The following is a 17,280-nucleotide window of genomic DNA, read 5'->3' on the forward strand; positions in this document are numbered from 1 at the left end:
AAACATAAGTTCACTGGGCAGAGCAGTATTGATCAAAGCAAGACAGGAGCGAATATGAATCACTACAGCTGAAAATAAAAGCCACCTCAAGTTATAAAGTTAATAATACTGATAACAATGCATACTTATCAAGCAGAGCGAAAAACCAACCTGATTTCTGGAAAATGTGATAACCACATTCAACACTTGTCCAAAGGGCTTTGCCAGCCTTTTCAGGTCATCCTCTTTGTAACCTCTAGCTGGAAGATTGTTAATTCGAATAACTCGACCGTTTGCATTCAAGCCAACATTCTGCAAAAACAAGAAAATGCTCAAACTAACCAGCCAATATCAAGTGCATGATTTGGGATGGGAAAATCTTAATTATCACACTTAAGTGAACAGATATTCTTCTTAATACCATACAGAACACAGTTTAAAAAAAAATACTGTTTATGTAATGCATTGATTAATGCACATATCCAAAGGTAATTTGAATGGCAATCACACCTTTCCAGGTATTGTCGAGGCTGTCAAGGAATTAGCTACTTCCACGTATCTCAAATTCTTCACTTGCCTTTTTCTAAAAAACCTCAAATTTATTTTCTTTCACAGTTTCTCCTCCTGAATGTTTCATCATCTCTGCATGTAGTTAAACTAAGAGGTTGGATAATAACTTACATATCAAAAATCATTCGCAAGCCTTCAATTTTCTCAACTTTAAAGAACTCCATGGAAGCATGGAGCAGGGCGAGCTGAGGACCAGAGAGGAGTGGCTGAGGGCCAGAGCAGAGTGGCACAGGCTGGTGGCCCGGAGCTGAACAGGGACTGGTGCGGGCAGTCAGCAGCTTGTCAGCCTGGTCAGACCACATTTGGAAGCCCCTGCATTGAATTCACTACAATGTAATGTTTATCTGTAATCTGTTTATCTGACTGTAATGTTTATCCTTTTAATTTTATTTCTTATTTTTCTAACTTATACTAGGAATCACTGTAAGGTAACGTAATCTTTTTTTTAATTTCTCTACTTTGAATCTAAGATTTGTACCTAGGTACTTTTTCCTCATAGATGGCATTGTGCGGGACGACATTGTAAACTTTTCATTGTACTCCTGCAGTTGAGTACATGCGACAATACACCTAACTCTAAATATTGCTTCTCCAAGCTACCATTTCCTCTCGTTATATCACCTTCAGATGCATCTTCAAATCTAACTAAGATTCAGATTTCTTTTGCCTTGGATTGTGGCCATGCCTTCATTAGTCCAGATCTTATCTCTGGAATTCCCTCCTAAATCTCTCTCCTCCTCTAATACACTCTTTAATAACTTACCTCTTACTAAGCCATTATGCTATTATCCCCAAACATGGCTCAGTGTCATATTTTCTCCAATAACACTCCTGTGAAATTCTTTAGTCTTTAACTACATTAAGACCACTACATGAATGCAAGTTATGATATGGAGAGTTGTTACATGATTAGATGCAGAATTAATCCAGACAAATGCTGTACAGTTTAGGCAATAAAAAAATCAGAAGAGGGACTATGCATAGCAATAAAGAATGGATTTTTTATTGGTTTTTAGGATGTGAGATGCTAGCAAATCTATATTTAAGATGGCAGCAATGCACATTCTTTGTGATAATGATACTCCTGTGTGGTATTTGATAGGGAAATTCATTAAAGCAATGTTAATGATTGGAAGGACAACTGAAGGCATTCCTAAGGCATGTGAGAAGGTGGCTCAAATCTCTGAAAGACCAGACTAGCAAATTCCTCCTTCCCCAGGGCGGCACAGTGGCTCAGTGGTTAGCACTGCAGCCTCACAGCACCAGGGTCTCAGGTTTGATTCCAGCCTCGGGTGCACATTTTCCCTGTCGGCGTCAGTTTCCTCCGGGTGCTTCGGTTTCCTCCCACAGTCCAAAGATGTGCAGGCCAGGTGAATTGGCCATGCTAAATTGCTCATAGTGTTAGGTGTATTAGTCAGAGGGAAGTGGGTCTGGGTGGGTTACTCTTCGGAAGGTCAATGTGGACTGGTTGGGCCGAAGGGCCTGTTTCCACTGTAGCGAATCTTCTCATATTTAGATTTTACTATTCTAGCTTTCTGCATAAATACGGTGAATCTAGGAAAATCAATTAGGTTGCAGGATGCATTCGTAAAGAAAGCCATATGACCTTTAAATAATTACCATGTCCAAATGATCCTGGGTATTTAGATGCAGATCAAAGAAAGAAACCAAACATTTTAAGGTTAAGATAATAAATGGGGAGAAAGTTACATAGCTAAGTGCAATAAACTACATTGAGGTAGACTTGGTGCTTGCCCTTCACGTTACCCATTGTAAAATAAAAATCACAGCACACTGATGTTGGGAATAACTGACACGCAACTGCGTTTAACCATAGAACTCAAGATGGTATAATTCATATTAAAAAGGCAAAGTGCAGAGGTACACTATTTTTCTACTTAGCAGCTCATAACCAGTGACACTTACCTCAGATTCGCCCTTCTCCAATGGAGTATCTTCACTCTCTGCAATCTCTGAAACAGATACGTGTAGTAAAAAGACTGAAAATAATCAAACCAAACAAAGGCACCACCAGAGTGCAAATTTCTAAAGAGATATTCTATCACTCTTCGGCGCAATCCTAACTTTTGGTAGATTTAACATCATACATCATTTAATTCAAAATGCTCTTTGAATAAGCAGTAAAAAGTTCACGATTGTGGCAAAAATAGCCATCAGTCACAATGCATTCAAGGATTCAGAGGGAATTGAAAATGTAAATTGTGGTGAAACTAGCCACAATTTTCCACATCTCCTTAGGTCCAAAGGGGTAATAAAGGACAAGAGAATTGAAAATGTTACGCAATTGTTTGAAAGTAAAGTATGCAAAGATTAGCTCAGCAACAACAACCCAGTCATTTTAATCTCTGTGGTAAAATAGCTTCTGGAAATGATAATTCAACTCAGAATTCCTAGTCATTGGGCAAATCCTGGTTAGCTCATGACTTCTGCCATCTAGAAAAACCGACTAGCAGATACACAGGAACACCAAGTTTCCCATAAAATCGACATATCATTTAGGCACAGAACTATTGTGCTTCCTTCATGGTCACTGGGTTGAGATCCTGAAACTCCCGACCTAACAGCTATCTGGTTATAACTACAACCCAAGGAGTGCAACAGTTTACTGAGGTAGCTAACCACCTATTTAAGGGCAATTATTGTGATACCCACATCTCATTAACAAATAAAACATTAAGAAATGTCATCATTAGTGCATTTGGGCCAATTCATATTTAACTTACTTGGAGGCTTTTGATGAGCTGGCAGACATTTGATAAGTATAATCCTGTTGATTGTGTGTAGACTTCAAAGACTTTTAACAATGTGCCACAAAACAGATTTGTGGGCAAAACTACAGCTCATGAAATGAAAGGAACAAGAGCAACATGGACACAAAATTGGGTAAGTAACACAAAAACAGTAATGTCCAAAGGATGCTTTTTAAGCTAAAAGAATGTTGACTGTGGAGTTCTAGAGGGTTTAGTATAATCTGTTCCTTTGGAGAGCTAACACAGATGTGAAAGTTTCAATGGGCTCCTTATATGCTGCATCTTTTTTGCTATTATCTTTGTTTCATTGAAAATATGCATTAAGTGTAATAATCAAAGTAGCATTGGGGTAGTCTTGCTGAAATGTTAAATATGGTGTTCAATAAAAATTGACCATATAACTATTTGCACTGGTGTAATCTGAGATTTCAGATACTGAGAGAAATTCAGTCAAGAAAGAAGTCTACCAACAGTATGGATGACTCAGTAACAACATTGAGCTATTGAGTCATAGTAAGTTTACAGTACAGAAGAGGCCACGTGGTCCATTATATCTGTGCTGACCTAAAAATAAGCCATCCAACCTAATCCTACCTTCCAGTATTTGGTCCATAGCCCTGCTGATTATGACACTTGGAAGTGTATAACCAGGTTCCTTTTAAATCAGTTGATGGTTACTGCCTCTGTTACATTTCCAGACAATGAACTCCAGAGCACTATTCCTCTAACCAAAAATCACCTCACTCATCCTTTTGCCAAATCGGTAAATCTGTACTCCCTAGTCATTGATCTGTCTCCAAGATAAATAAGTCCTTCCCATTAACCCCAAACAAGCCCCTCATATTTACATACATTTCATCAAATCTCTGTCAGCCTCTCTGACTCAAGGAGAACAACACCAATTTGTCCAATTTTTCTCTTGGCTATATTTTTCCAGTCCTGGCAACAGCCTCAAGTTTCTTCAGTAGCATCTCTAGTGCAAGTATTTCCTTTCAGTAGTGATCCAAACCACACCAAGTTCCGAAGCTGTGGCCAAACCAATGGTTCATACAGCTCCAGCATAACCTCCCTGCACTAACATCCATTTCTTTGCTAACAATGGAAAAGACTCCATGTGTCTTCTTAACCACCCCATCATGCTACCTGTGGACATTAACAGCAAGATCTCTCACTTTTTTTATACCTGTGGGTTTTTTGCTTCAATTAGTTGGGTATTCCTTTGCTTTGTTTGGCATCCATAAACACACCACAATGTTGCATTTAAACCAGGAGTGCTCAATATTCTACTCCAAGAATGTAACACAATGCTAAGGATCATTTCACACATCTGCCAGTGTTACAAGTGTAACATTGGATACAGAGTGAACTGGTGCTAAATCATGGGAATTACTGTCTGGCAGAATCAATTCTATCTTCCAAACTGCAAACATAGTCTCAAGAAAGATTTTTACAAGAGTCAACCCAATGTGCATTTGAAAACAACTTTTGAATCAGCAAATCATCTTCCCAAAAACCTATCACATTTCAACATTTAAAAGCTTCTTTGGGTATTGTACAGATATAACTTACTTGCATCAGCTGAAGGAGGGTTAGTTTCTGAAACACATTGAGCGCTACCACTGGTCACTGGAGCACTTATTTCCTTCCTGAATGGGTCAAAAGAAAAGAGAATGTGAAATACAACTAAAATAGTTGGCAACAAACTTCTAGCCATATCCAAAACGAAGGTATGTCTACGTAAATGCTTTCTGGATGCTGATCAATACTGGGCTTTTGTAACACTGCCACTGTGATCTTCAGAGTGAGGGTGAGCAAAGTCAGAAAAGGAAAAAAAAAATCTAGATTATCCACTGTCAGAGTCACATTGAAAGTTCTCCATTAATAAACTTGCGAGCACTGCAGCATCTAGTAGGGAGCAACATACATCAGAAACAGTCCCAATACCTTCAAAATTAAAACCCTTCCTCCCGCACCACCTCGCCAGCCACACATTCATTTGTTTGATTGTCTATTCTTATATTCACTACCATGTAGGACCAGAAGTAATCCTCCTTTTCAACTTTCCACTTAACTCGTTAAAGTCTGCTTACAAGACTGCATTTGTCTTTTTCCGTATGCATTGATTCCAAAATGGACCATGGCTTCTGGCAATTCATTCTTCCCTTTCAGAATGTCCTGCAGCTGTTATGAATCATTCCTGAACCTGTCACTTATGATGCAGCACATCATCCTGGAGGCACATCTTCGACTGCAAAAGCTTGTCTACTCCCCTCATTAACTGACCACCTACCACTATGCCCTTTCACACTTCTGCATGCCCCATACCCACAAAGCAGTTGGATCACCAGTACCATGGCCTTGCCTGTGACTGACCCTCAAACGAGAAGTCACTCTCACCACTTTCTGGGGCTGAAAAGCATTTTCTAACCGAGTCGCCTTCAGGGGATTCCCTCCCTATCTACCAGATTCTCTTCTGTTATTTGGCAATCAGCCATTCCCTCGCTGAAGTCACTTCCTTAAGCGTGCGGTACCCACTTTCTGAAATGTGCTATCCATCAGTCGCCTAAGCCTGGTCAATGCAATGTAGTATCTCAAGCTGCCACATTAGCTCCAAAAGCCAGGGTGAGAGTTGCTCCAGTTGGAGGAATCTTCTAAACATAGGTCATCTAACCAGAAACATCAAGGATTTTTCAACCAGGGCAGGATATACAAATCATAGGTCTGAACTCTCCAGACATACTTCCACTTAATTGATTTTGGACTCTTTGCTTTTATTTTACCCATATTCTGACTGATATATAGACTAGAGATTCCTGACGAAGGGCCTATGATTCGCATGCTTTCCAGGTGCTGCCTGACCTGCTGTGCTTTTCCAGCACCACACTCTCAACTCTGATCTCCAGCACCTGCAGCCCCCACCTTCTCCTGAGGTATAGATTCAAACAACCTTATTCGTGTTTACATCACAAGTTCCACTCAGGTTCGCACTGGACCATCTGCTTCTCCACAAGGGACCTCATCTCACCCACTCCTCAGTGATGCTGACTGCTTGTCACAGGGTCTTCACCTAGACTGCTCATTTCGGCAATGTTGGCTGAATCTCCTTTCTTGCAGGCAGAAGGAACACGCACACACAATGCCCTGACCAGGGTTAGCTTGCCTGGTTGAAAATTTGAACAAAACCTAGTGGTTAACGGTTGATCAGCATTAATGGGTGAATTTGCCATTGCAATGCCTTCAGCAATTAGAGTATACTTGCCAATCAAACATGACTCTCATCTCATGCAGAATAAATGCTTGTTTTCCCCTAGAATTAGTATTTCCTGCAAATTGCCCTGATGAATGCAAAATGAAAAGCCTCAACAAATGTCTCTTTTCAGCAATACTTAATTGGTGTACGACCAAATGACTAACTGCATATCAGACACAGGTCTTGTAAAATGCAATTTTTAAAGACACTGGTTAAAAAGTAAAATCTAATTTTGTAAACATGCTTTTAGACTCCATATATGTTTTAAATGATGCATTACATTCAAATATTTATTTAATTCTTGGGATTTGGGCGTCACTGATTGAGTCAACTCATCCATAATTCCCTTAAACTTACCAGTCTATGATTCCCCAATATTTCTGTATTAGTATTACACCTCAGACAGTTGATCTACTGCCTGTTAAGTCCAAACATCTCAACTTCTGGATATCTAAAGAATGCACATCTATCATCCAATTTGAATTCTGATCACTCCCCAGTAACCTAAGGGAAACCCAGATAGTCTCAGATAAATGTGTTCAAGTTTTGATCAGCAGCAGTCAGTCAAAATTATAACTGATACTTGCCTTACTAGAGGTGCTGCTGACAAGAGCATGGGAATGCTGTTATCCAATCACAAAGCAAAAGCTTCATCTTTGTTTTACACCTTACCAAGACACTTTCAACAAGTTTGAGTGTGTAAATAATTGGTCCTACATATTTAGGAAAGAAACATCTTCCTCCACCAGATGATCAGCTATTGTCAAGACCTATACTGGATATTCCAAAGAAATTCAACGACGTAGACAAGTCTGGAACTGAGACTCATTCACCCACAATTGGGCAGCATTTTTCAAGAATACCTTTGGGTTCAGAGGCCTACTGCTCAGATACTTACTGCACAGGGGGGAAGACTTGGCTCTGTGGCTGCTCTTTCTGATCCTATTTTAAAAAAAAACAAAGAAAGGTGTTAGAGGATTTTCCAGAAGTGTCATCCTGCTCTACCAAACTGACACAAGTATTTATTGTGTGCAGTTCCAGTCATCTCCCAGTAGGGAGAATATGGAGGTTTTGGAGAGCGTGCAAAAGAGTTTATTAAGATGTAGTCTGGATTGGATACAATTGGCTATAAAGCAAAGATAAGACAGACTTATGAGAGGCCTGGATAGTGTGGATAGTTGGAGACTTTTATCCCAAGATGGAAATGTCAAATACCAATATGTTTAAAGTGAGAGAGGCAAGTTTAAAGGAAATGTGCAAGGCAAATTTTATTTATGGAGAAGGTTGTAGGTTCCTGAAACATGCTATGAGGAGAGGTGGTAGAAGTAAACATGATAGCAATATAAGAGGCATTTCGATAGACACATGAACAGGTAGTGAACAAAAGGATATGGATTGTGTGCAGGCAAATGGGATTAGTTTAGAATGGTAACATGATTAGCACAGACATGCTGGGCTGAAGGCTGTACTGTTCTGTGTTCTAAGCATTAAAATATAGCCAGGTGGTATGCAACAAGGGGTTAGCTGTATATCCAAGAATGAGGGTACACATCAATAGCCCCATTTGAATTTCAAATCAGTCCCTAGCAAATCAGTGGAAAGCTGTTACAAATTATTGACATCCAGCAATTACAAAAGTGAAAAATACACATAGTAAAACTAAAATATGATTCTCCAGAGATAATGGATGCGAAAAATCTAGAACAGTCTATGCTTTTAATTTTGCCAACATTGCTGCTAGGCTGTAACAGGCTAGAAATCACATTTTAACAGCTTGTCTTTAAGGACTGGACCAAACAGTTATCTACAACAAAGTTCTTACATCTGTATTCAAAGCTAGGCCAGAATGGTTAAAGCAAAGAAAGTGGCCATTTGGATTGTTGTGTCCTCCTTGGTGATTTGCAAAAGCAACTTAACTTGCTCCATTTGCTCCATTTGCTCACAAATCCAATCCAAGGTAATTATTCAATTTTATTTTGAAAGCCACAACTGAATCTAACTCAACCTTAATCTTAAACAGCAAGCTAACAACTCACTGCATAAAAAAAATTCTCTGGTTCTTTTGCCAATCATTTTAAAATCAGTGTCCTCAGGTTCTCAATCTTTCAAAGAATGGGGCATTTCTTGCTTCTTTATCCAGACACCAAGATTTTAAACAAATCTCCTCTGAATGCCCTCTTCACTAAGGAGAGCAACCCAGCTTCCAGAATCTAACCTCTTAAGTTCTTAACCTCAGCAACTATTCTGCAAATCTTTTAAGGACCCACTTCAAAGCAGTCACATTCTTCCTACAAAAGTGCCCAGAATTGAATGCAATACTCCAACTAAAAATACAACCTTGTTCTTCATCAAGTTTACACTTCATTTAGTTTAGCTTGGTTTATTGTTGTTACACATACAGAGATGTAGTGAGAAGTGGTGTTTTGCATTCTATACAAGTAGACTGTAGCATACTAAGTTCATCAGGGCAGCAGAACAGAGCATAGAATGGCGTTATAGCTGCAGACAAAGTGCAAACAGAGAAAGAAAATGAGAGGGGGGGAGAAAGATCAGAAATAACACCTGCAAATCTGTTTAGAAGTCTGATAATAGCCAGTAAGCAGTTCATGAATCTGTTTGCACATGTATTCAAACGTTCATATCGCCCTAGAGAAGAAGGTGGAAGAGAGTATAACCAGGGTGGGAGGGTCTTTGATCATGCTGGTTGCTTTCTCGAGGCAGTGGGAAGTATAGAAGGAGTCAATGGATGGAAGGTTGGTTTGTGAGATGTATTGGGCTGTGTTCACGACTCTGGAGTTTCTTGCAGACTTGGGCAGAGCTGTTGCCATACCATGCTAGGATGCATCCAGACAGGATGCTTTCAAGGGCACAGATATCAAAACTGGTAAGAGTCCTTGTGGACGTGCTGAATTTCCTTCACCTCCTGAGGAAGTGGATCACAAGAAAAGTTTCATAAACCAGGTCACTCTGCTCCTTTATCCTATTTAGAAACTTAACCTTCACTACCAGCAAAAGGTACATTTAATATAGAACAGTATGCAATTACAATTTTAATCTGTCAACCAACACCTGTACCCTCTTGCAATCCATAATGATCCCATGAATGAAGACCGTGTCATATGAGAAAAATTTCAGGACTCTGAATCTGTACCCAATGGAGTTTAGAAGGTAGAAATGGAGGCGTGGGGGGTGGGGGTGGGGGTGGGGGGAAGGAAAGGAGGAGGAGGAGGAAGAGGAACAGGACGACACTCATTAAGACTTACAAAAAGCTGTGAATACCAAGAGACCTAAATAGAATGGATGTGGAGAAGATGGTTCCACTAGTAGGACAGCTAAGACCCAAGGGCACAGCCTCAGATTGAAGGACCAATCCTTTAGAACTGAGATGAAGTAGTATTTCTTCAGCCAGAAGGTGCTTAATCTGTGGAGGTCATTGCCACAGAAGGCGTCATTGAGCGCATTTAAGACAGAGACAAATAGGCTTTTGATTGGGAAGAGCATCAAGGAGACAAGAGAATGGGGTTGAGGAAAATATCAGATACAATCAACTGACAAAACAGACTCAATGCGCCAAATAACCTAATCTTGCTCCTCTATCTAATTGTCTTGATGTAAGAGCAGAAGTAGGCCATTCAACCCATTGAGGAGAAAGTGAGGACTGCAGATGCTGGAGATCAGAGCTGAAAATGTGTTGCTGGAAAAGCGCAGCAGGTCAGGCAGCATCCAAGGAACAGGAGAATTGACGTTTCGGGCATAAGCCCTTCTTCAGGAAGGGCTTACGCCCGAAACGTCGATTCTCCTGTTCCTTGGATGCTGCCTGGCCTGCTGCGCTTTTCCATTCAGCCCATTGAGTCTGCTCTGCTATTCAATGGGATCATAGTGCTTGGGAGCCTCCTGTGAAGTGCTTCTGTGATCTTTCCTCCGGCATTTGTAGTGGTTTGAATCTGCCGCTTCAGGTTGTCAGCTCCAGCTGTCCGCTGCAGTGGTCGGTATATTGGGTCCAGGTCGATGTGCTTATTGATTGAATCTGTGGATGAGTGCCATGCCTCTAGGAATTCCCTGGCTGTTCTCTGTTTAGCTTGTCTTATAATAGTAGTGTTGTGCCAGTCGAATTCATGTTGCTTGTCATCTGTGTGTGTGGCTACTAAGGATAGCTGGTCGTGTCGTTTCGTGGCTAGTTGGTGTTCATGGATACGGATCGTTAGCTGCCTTCCTGTTTGTCCTATGTAGTGTTTTGTGCAGTCCTTGCATGGGATGGGTTTTGCAATGTAGTGTACAAAATCCCATGCAAGGACTGCACAAAACACTACATAGGACAAACAGGAAGACAGCTAACGATCCGCATCCATGAACACCAACTAGCCACATAACGACACGATCCTTAGTAGCCACACACGCAGATGACAAGCAACATGAATTCGACTGGGACAACACTACTATTATAGGACAAGCCAAACAGAGAACAGCCAGGGAATTCCTAGAGGCATGGCACTCATCCACAGATTCAATCAATAAGCACATCGACCTGGACCCAATATACCGACCACTGCAGCAGACAGCTGGAACTGACAACCGGAAGCGGCAGATTCAAGTTATTGCCGGAGGAAAGATCACAGAAGCGCTTCACAGGAGGCTCCCAAGCACTGAGGATGTCACCTAGACAGGGGACAAAACGTCTGCAACACAAATTCCCAGCTCGGTGAACAGAACCACAACAACGAGCACCCGAGCTACAAATCTTCTCACAAACTTTGAACAATGGAATCATAGCTAATCTCATAATCCTCAATCCAACTTTCCTGCCTTTCCCCAACAATCCTTGAATCCCTTACTGATTAAAAATCTATCTCAGCCATGACTATCCTTAACAACACTGCCTCAACAGTCCTCTGCACTAAAGAATTCCTTCGAGAGCATAAATTTCTTTTTTCTGTCCTAAATGTGCAACCCCTGAAATTATGCCCTCTGGTCCTAGACTTTCCCACAAAGTGAAGCAAACTTTCTGGAGGTCCCCAAAGAATCTGGTACATTTCAATAAGATTGCCTCTCATTCTTCTATATGCCAACAAACACAAGAGCAATCTGCTGAACAACTCTTCATACAACAGTCCCTCCATACCTGCTATTGGCGCAGTGAACCTCCAGCAAACTGCCTCCAATACCAACAATTTTTTTCCTTCAATAAGGTGACCAAAACTGGAATGCACTGCCTGGGAGAGCAGTTGAGGCAGGAAACCTCACAATCTTTAAAAAGCATGTGTTAGGTATAGATAGCAGTGATTTGAGTGAATCACTGGAACATTATAAAAGCAGAAGTATACTTAAGAGGGAAATCAGGAGGACAAAAAGGGGACATGAAATAGTTTTGGCAAATAGGGTCAACGAGAATCTAATAGGGACTTTACACATACATTAAGGACAAAATAGTAACTAGGGAAAGAATAGGCCTCCTTAAAGATCAGCAAGGCCAGCTATGAGAAGCAGCACAGGAGGTGGGGGGGGCGATACGAGACAAGGATTTTGCATTAGTGTTTACTATGGAAGAGGGTATGGAAGCTAGAGAACTTGGAGAAATAATACAGCAACATCTTGAAAAATGACTACATTACAGAGGAGGTGCTGGATGTCTTAAAATGCATAAAGTTGGATAAATCCCCAGGTATACCCTCGACCTCTGAGGGAAGCTGGGGAAATGATCGCTAGGCCCCTTGCTGAGATATTTGTATCATAGATAACCACAGGTGAGGTTTTGGGAGACTGGACATTGGCCAACTTGGTGCCATGATTTTAGAAAGGTGTTAAGGACAAAACAGGGAACTATAGACCAATGAGCTTGACATCAATGATGGGCAAGGTCTTGGAGAGGATTATGAGGTCGGGATTTGGAAAGGCAAGGACTAATTAGAGAGTCAATGTGGCTTTGTGCATGGGAAATTGTGAATCATTAATTTGATTGAGGGTTTGGAAGTAGTAACAAAGAGGTCTGATGAAGGCAGAGTGGTGGATGTAATCTATATGGACTTCTGGAAGGCGTTCACTAGGATTCTGCAGGGTAGACTGCTTAGCAAGGTTAGATCCCATGGAATATAGGGAGGACTAGCCATTTGGATACAGAACTGGCTCGAAGGTAGGAGACAGAGGGTGGTGGTGGTGGAAGGCTATTTTTCAGCCTGTGACCAATGGTGTGCTATAGGAATCAGTGCTGGGTGCACTGCTTTTCATCAATTGTACAAATGATTTGCATGTGAACACAGCAGGTATAGTTAGTAAGGTTGCACCAAAATTGATGCTGTAGTGGACAGCAAAGAAGGTTACCTCAGAGTTCCATGGGATCTTGATCAGATGGGCTGAGGAATGGCAGATGGAATTTAAGCTAGATAAATGTGAGGTGCTTGATTTTGGAAAGGCAAATCAAGGCAGAACTTGTACACTTAATGATAATGTCCTGAGGAACGTTGCCGAACAAAGACGTTGGAGTGCAGGTTCACTGTTCCTTGAAAGTGGAGTTGCAGGTAGACAGGATAGTGAAGGCGGCAGTTGGCATGCTTTTCTTTATCAGTCAGTGCAATGGGAAGAGGTCACATACAGGATATTGGTTAGGCCACTTTTGGAATAATGTGTGCAATTTTGATCTCCCTCTGATGGAGTGAAAGGGTTCAGAATAGATTTATAAGGATGCTGCCAGAGTTGAATGGTTTGAGCTACAGGGAGAGGCTGAATAAGGCTGGGGTTATTTACCTTGGAGCGTCAGAGGCTGAGGGGTGACCTTATAGAGGTTTGTAAAATCATGAGAGGCATAGATGGAGTGAATAGATAAGGTATTTTCCAAGGGTGGGGGAATCCAGAACTAGAGAGCTCAGGTTTAAGGGGTGAAGGGAAAGATGTAAGAGGGACCTAAGGAGCAACGTTTTCACACAGAGGGTAGTGCATATATGGAATAAGCTGTCAGAGGAAGTGGTGAGGCTGGTACAACATTTAGAAAACATCTGGACAGGTACATGAATAGGATGGGTTTAGAGGGATATGGGTCAAATGCAGGCATATGGGACCAGATAAATTTAGGATATCTGGTCCGCATAGATGGGTTGGACCGTAGAACCTGTTTCCATGCCGTACAGCTCTGTGATTCTTGAGTCTACGTGCTTGCACGTGCGCTTGAAATATCATAGCATTCAAGGCTATGCGCTGGAGAAGTAGGACTAGTGCAGATTTATCTCTCCACCCTGCAGGCACTCTGCCTCTATTCCTGATGAAGGGCTTTTGCCTGAAACGTCGATTTTCCTGTTCCTCGGATGCTGCCTGAACTGCTGTGCTTTTCCAGCACCACTCTAATCTAGTGCAGATTTACAGTAGATTTTTTGTTGGTGCAGACTTATTGGGCAAAAGGACCACTTTTGCTGGATGTTTCCAGGAAAACTGCTCAGTATTCCAGCTGCGGTATGATTAGTGTCTTGTATACTTCCAACAAAACTAGTCTATATTTATACTTCATTCCGTCCCTAATGAAGGCCAATACTTCATTTGTCAAGGACTCCCAAATCCTTCTGTTCTGTAGTCTTTTCAGTCTCTTTTTAAGTGATATTTAGCTCCTCTATTCTTCCTACCAAATTGAATAACCTCATATTTATGCATATTATATCCTACCTGTCAGGTTTTTGTCCATTTGTCTATATTCTCTGAAGACTCTGTCATACAGTATATTATTATCTTCACAGTTCAGAATGATGTAAAAAGACAACTGTGCGTCTTGGTCAAGTTGTAGATAGCACAAACCTAGTCCTAGTGAAAATGGGCAAAAGGCCATGGATGGGCCTTATTTATTGTGGCCGGCGACTTCAACCAAGCCAACCTCAAGAGGATGCTCCCAAAATACCACTAACACAGCTCCTGCCCCAATGCAGAACTGAATAACTTGGACCGCTGCTACACAACCACCAAAGATGCCTCCCATTCCATCCCTCACCCACAGTTCAGAAAATCTAATCACCGCGCTGGTTTCCTCCTCCCAGCTTAGAAGCAGAGGCTGAAACGGGAGAATCCTTCAGGAAAAGAAATACAATGCTGGTCTGACTGCGGAAGACTGTCTCTGGGACTGCTTGGGCTCGGTGGACTGGATGTCTTCAAGCACTCAGTGGAAAACCTCGACGAGTATGCCACCACCATCCTGGACTTCCTTAGCAAATATGTGGAGGATTGCATACCAAAATAGTTATGGATTAGTGGTGCTGGAAGAGCACAGCAGTTCAGGCAGCATCCAAGGAGCAGCAAAATCGACGTTTTGGGCAAAAGCCTTAGTCAATCCGGGTGTTCTCCAACCAGAAATATTAGATGAACCGGGAAATTCATTTCCTACTGAACACCATGCATGCAGCTTTCAAATCAGACGATACAGATTTATATAGGAAATCCAGACATGGCTCCCGCAAAGCCATCAGGGATGTCAAGAGACAGTACCACACCAAGTTAGAGGCCTAAACCAACCATACAGATTCCTGCCACCTGAAGCAAGGCTAAACAACATTACAGAATACAAAATGAAGCAGAGCAAAATTGTGGACAAAGACGCATTCTTCCCCTCCATCTCCTCGACACTCTCAATGCACTTGATTTGAGCAGAATGCCAACGCTTTGGTGTCACTTGCCCCGTTAACCCTAGATGCACCTGAGCCCACTGATCACAGCAGATATTAGATTGGTCTTCCTGGGAGTCAACCAAAAGGAACAGACAGGCCAGGATGGAGTCCCAGACCGAGCACTCAGATTCTGTGTAGATCAATTGGCGGAAATGTTCACCTACATCTTCAACCTCTCTCTCCTACAAGCCGAAGTCCCCACCTGCTTCAAGACGACCACCATCATCCCCATACCTAAAGAAAGCACATGCTTACCGCCCAGTAGCTCTGACCTCGGTAATCACTAGTACTGTAAGGGGCTGGTCATGGCTCACATCAACTCTAGTCTCCCAGCCAGCCTTGATCCTCTACAATTTGCCTACTAAGGTCCAAAGCAGACGCCATTTTCCTAGCCCTGCACTCATCCCTGGAATATCTGGACGACAAGGGCACTCCAAGACCTGGGCCTCAGCTCTGCCTTCTGCAACTGGATCCTCAGCTTCCTGACCCACAGACCACAATCAATGAAGGTAGATAACTGCTCCTCCTCCACAATAACACTCAATACTGGAACCCCCCCAGGGATGCAATCTCAGACCCCTACTGTACCTCTGTACACCCATGACTGTGTAGCCAAATTCCAAATGAACATCATCTACAAGTTTGCTGATGACACTACTGTGATAGGATAGATATTAAACAACGATGAGTCAGAATACAGAAAGTATTCTGCCGCAATGAGAACAACCTCTCCCTCAAGGTCAGCAAAATTGAAGAACCGATCATTAACTTCAGAAAGAAAGGGAGAGGAACACGCTCCCATCTGTATCAACTGTGCCAAGGTTGTGAGGGTGGAGAGTGTCAAGTTCCTAGGAGTGATGATAACTGACAACCTGTCCTGGATTCCCACACAGATGTGAGGATCAAGAAGGTACAATGGCTCTCCTTCCTCAGGCGGCTCAGGAAATTTGGTATGTCGACAAGGTCCCTCACCAACTTTTACAAATGCACCACTGAAAGCATGCTGTCCGAGGTGCACATCGGCCTGGTATTGCAACTGCCCTGCCTAGGACCACAAGAAACGACAGAAGGTTGGGTGCACAGCCCATGCCATCACAGAACCAACCTTCCATCCATGGACTCAATTTACATGGCCCGTTGGTATGGGACAGCTGCCAGTCAAAGACCCATCGCACCCCGGCAATGCTCTTCTACAACCTCTTCCATCAGGCAAAAGGTACAGAAGCTTGAACACACACACACACACACCTGTACTGCTCATATACAAAGCTTTTCACTGTAATTGATTATACTGTCACATGTACTCAATCAATCAAGGCATAAACCCAAGGCTTGATAACACTTGACAATATTCCAAAGTATCAACACTGTTCTAGAAACAAGCATAGCAGAATGTTTTGGGTTGGAGAAATTTCACTTTTATTTGTCTTAAGTGGAATGATATTGTCAGGTTGGAAGCTGAGGAATTGGAGAGGAAATTACACGCCATAGAATCAGCTGGTATAACCTAATGATATCTTTATGGGCTTGGGTGATTGGGGATCCTGTGACTCATGGGGGGGGGGGGGCCTCCTTTCTTATGATATTCCCTCTTCCATCATAAGGCGTTCTACAGATTTTGAATAAGTTCCTGCAGATGCAGACTGGAAAGCAGCAATGGTAATGTCACTACTTAAATAGGGAGGAAGAGGAAAGCGACAGACCAGTTAGCCTGACATCAGTACCTGTAACAGGGAAAATTGCTACAATCTATTATAAAGGATGTGATAATTCAACATTAAGGCAAGTATCATCAAGGAAGAAAAGTATTATTTAAGTTGGATGGAATCAATGTGGATCTACAAAGGGAAACCATGTTTCACAAACCTTTGGGGTAATTGGGAGTACGACACTTAAAGCATAGATGAGGGAGAACCCCGTCCAACACTGCCCCCCTAGTATACCACAGATAAAATCCTGCTCAATGTTTAATCTCTGAATAGATGATCTACTGATAATCAGATTGCGATTTTTGTGACTACATTGTGCACAGGTTGCCCACTGCAGGTAACATTACAAAGTGACCAAAATTCAAAAT

General features: G+C 42.0%; 1 protein-coding gene across 3 annotated transcripts in view; it reads right to left on the reverse strand.

Moving 5' to 3' along the window:
* The window catches only part of znf638 (zinc finger protein 638), a 216,157-nt gene that overhangs the window by 58,207 nt on the left and 140,670 nt on the right, over positions 1 to 17,280 (reverse strand). For all 3 annotated transcript variants that reach the window (XM_087992078.1, XM_087992072.1, XM_043691939.2), the window contains exons 9-12: positions 7,469 to 7,512; positions 4,890 to 4,966; positions 2,476 to 2,522; positions 151 to 291 (exon numbers count right to left, since the gene is read on the reverse strand). In XM_087992078.1, the coding sequence (XP_087848204.1) occupies positions 151 to 291; positions 2,476 to 2,522; positions 4,890 to 4,966; positions 7,469 to 7,512 (309 nt within the window). The remainder of the gene's footprint in view (positions 1 to 150; positions 292 to 2,475; positions 2,523 to 4,889; positions 4,967 to 7,468; positions 7,513 to 17,280) is intronic.

This window comes from Chiloscyllium plagiosum, unplaced genomic scaffold (assembly GCF_037043375.1).
Source record: "Chiloscyllium plagiosum isolate Xiang-an unplaced genomic scaffold, Cpla_swu_hap1 HiC_scaffold_1, whole genome shotgun sequence".
Classification (NCBI taxonomy): domain Eukaryota; kingdom Metazoa; phylum Chordata; class Chondrichthyes; order Orectolobiformes; family Hemiscylliidae; genus Chiloscyllium; species Chiloscyllium plagiosum.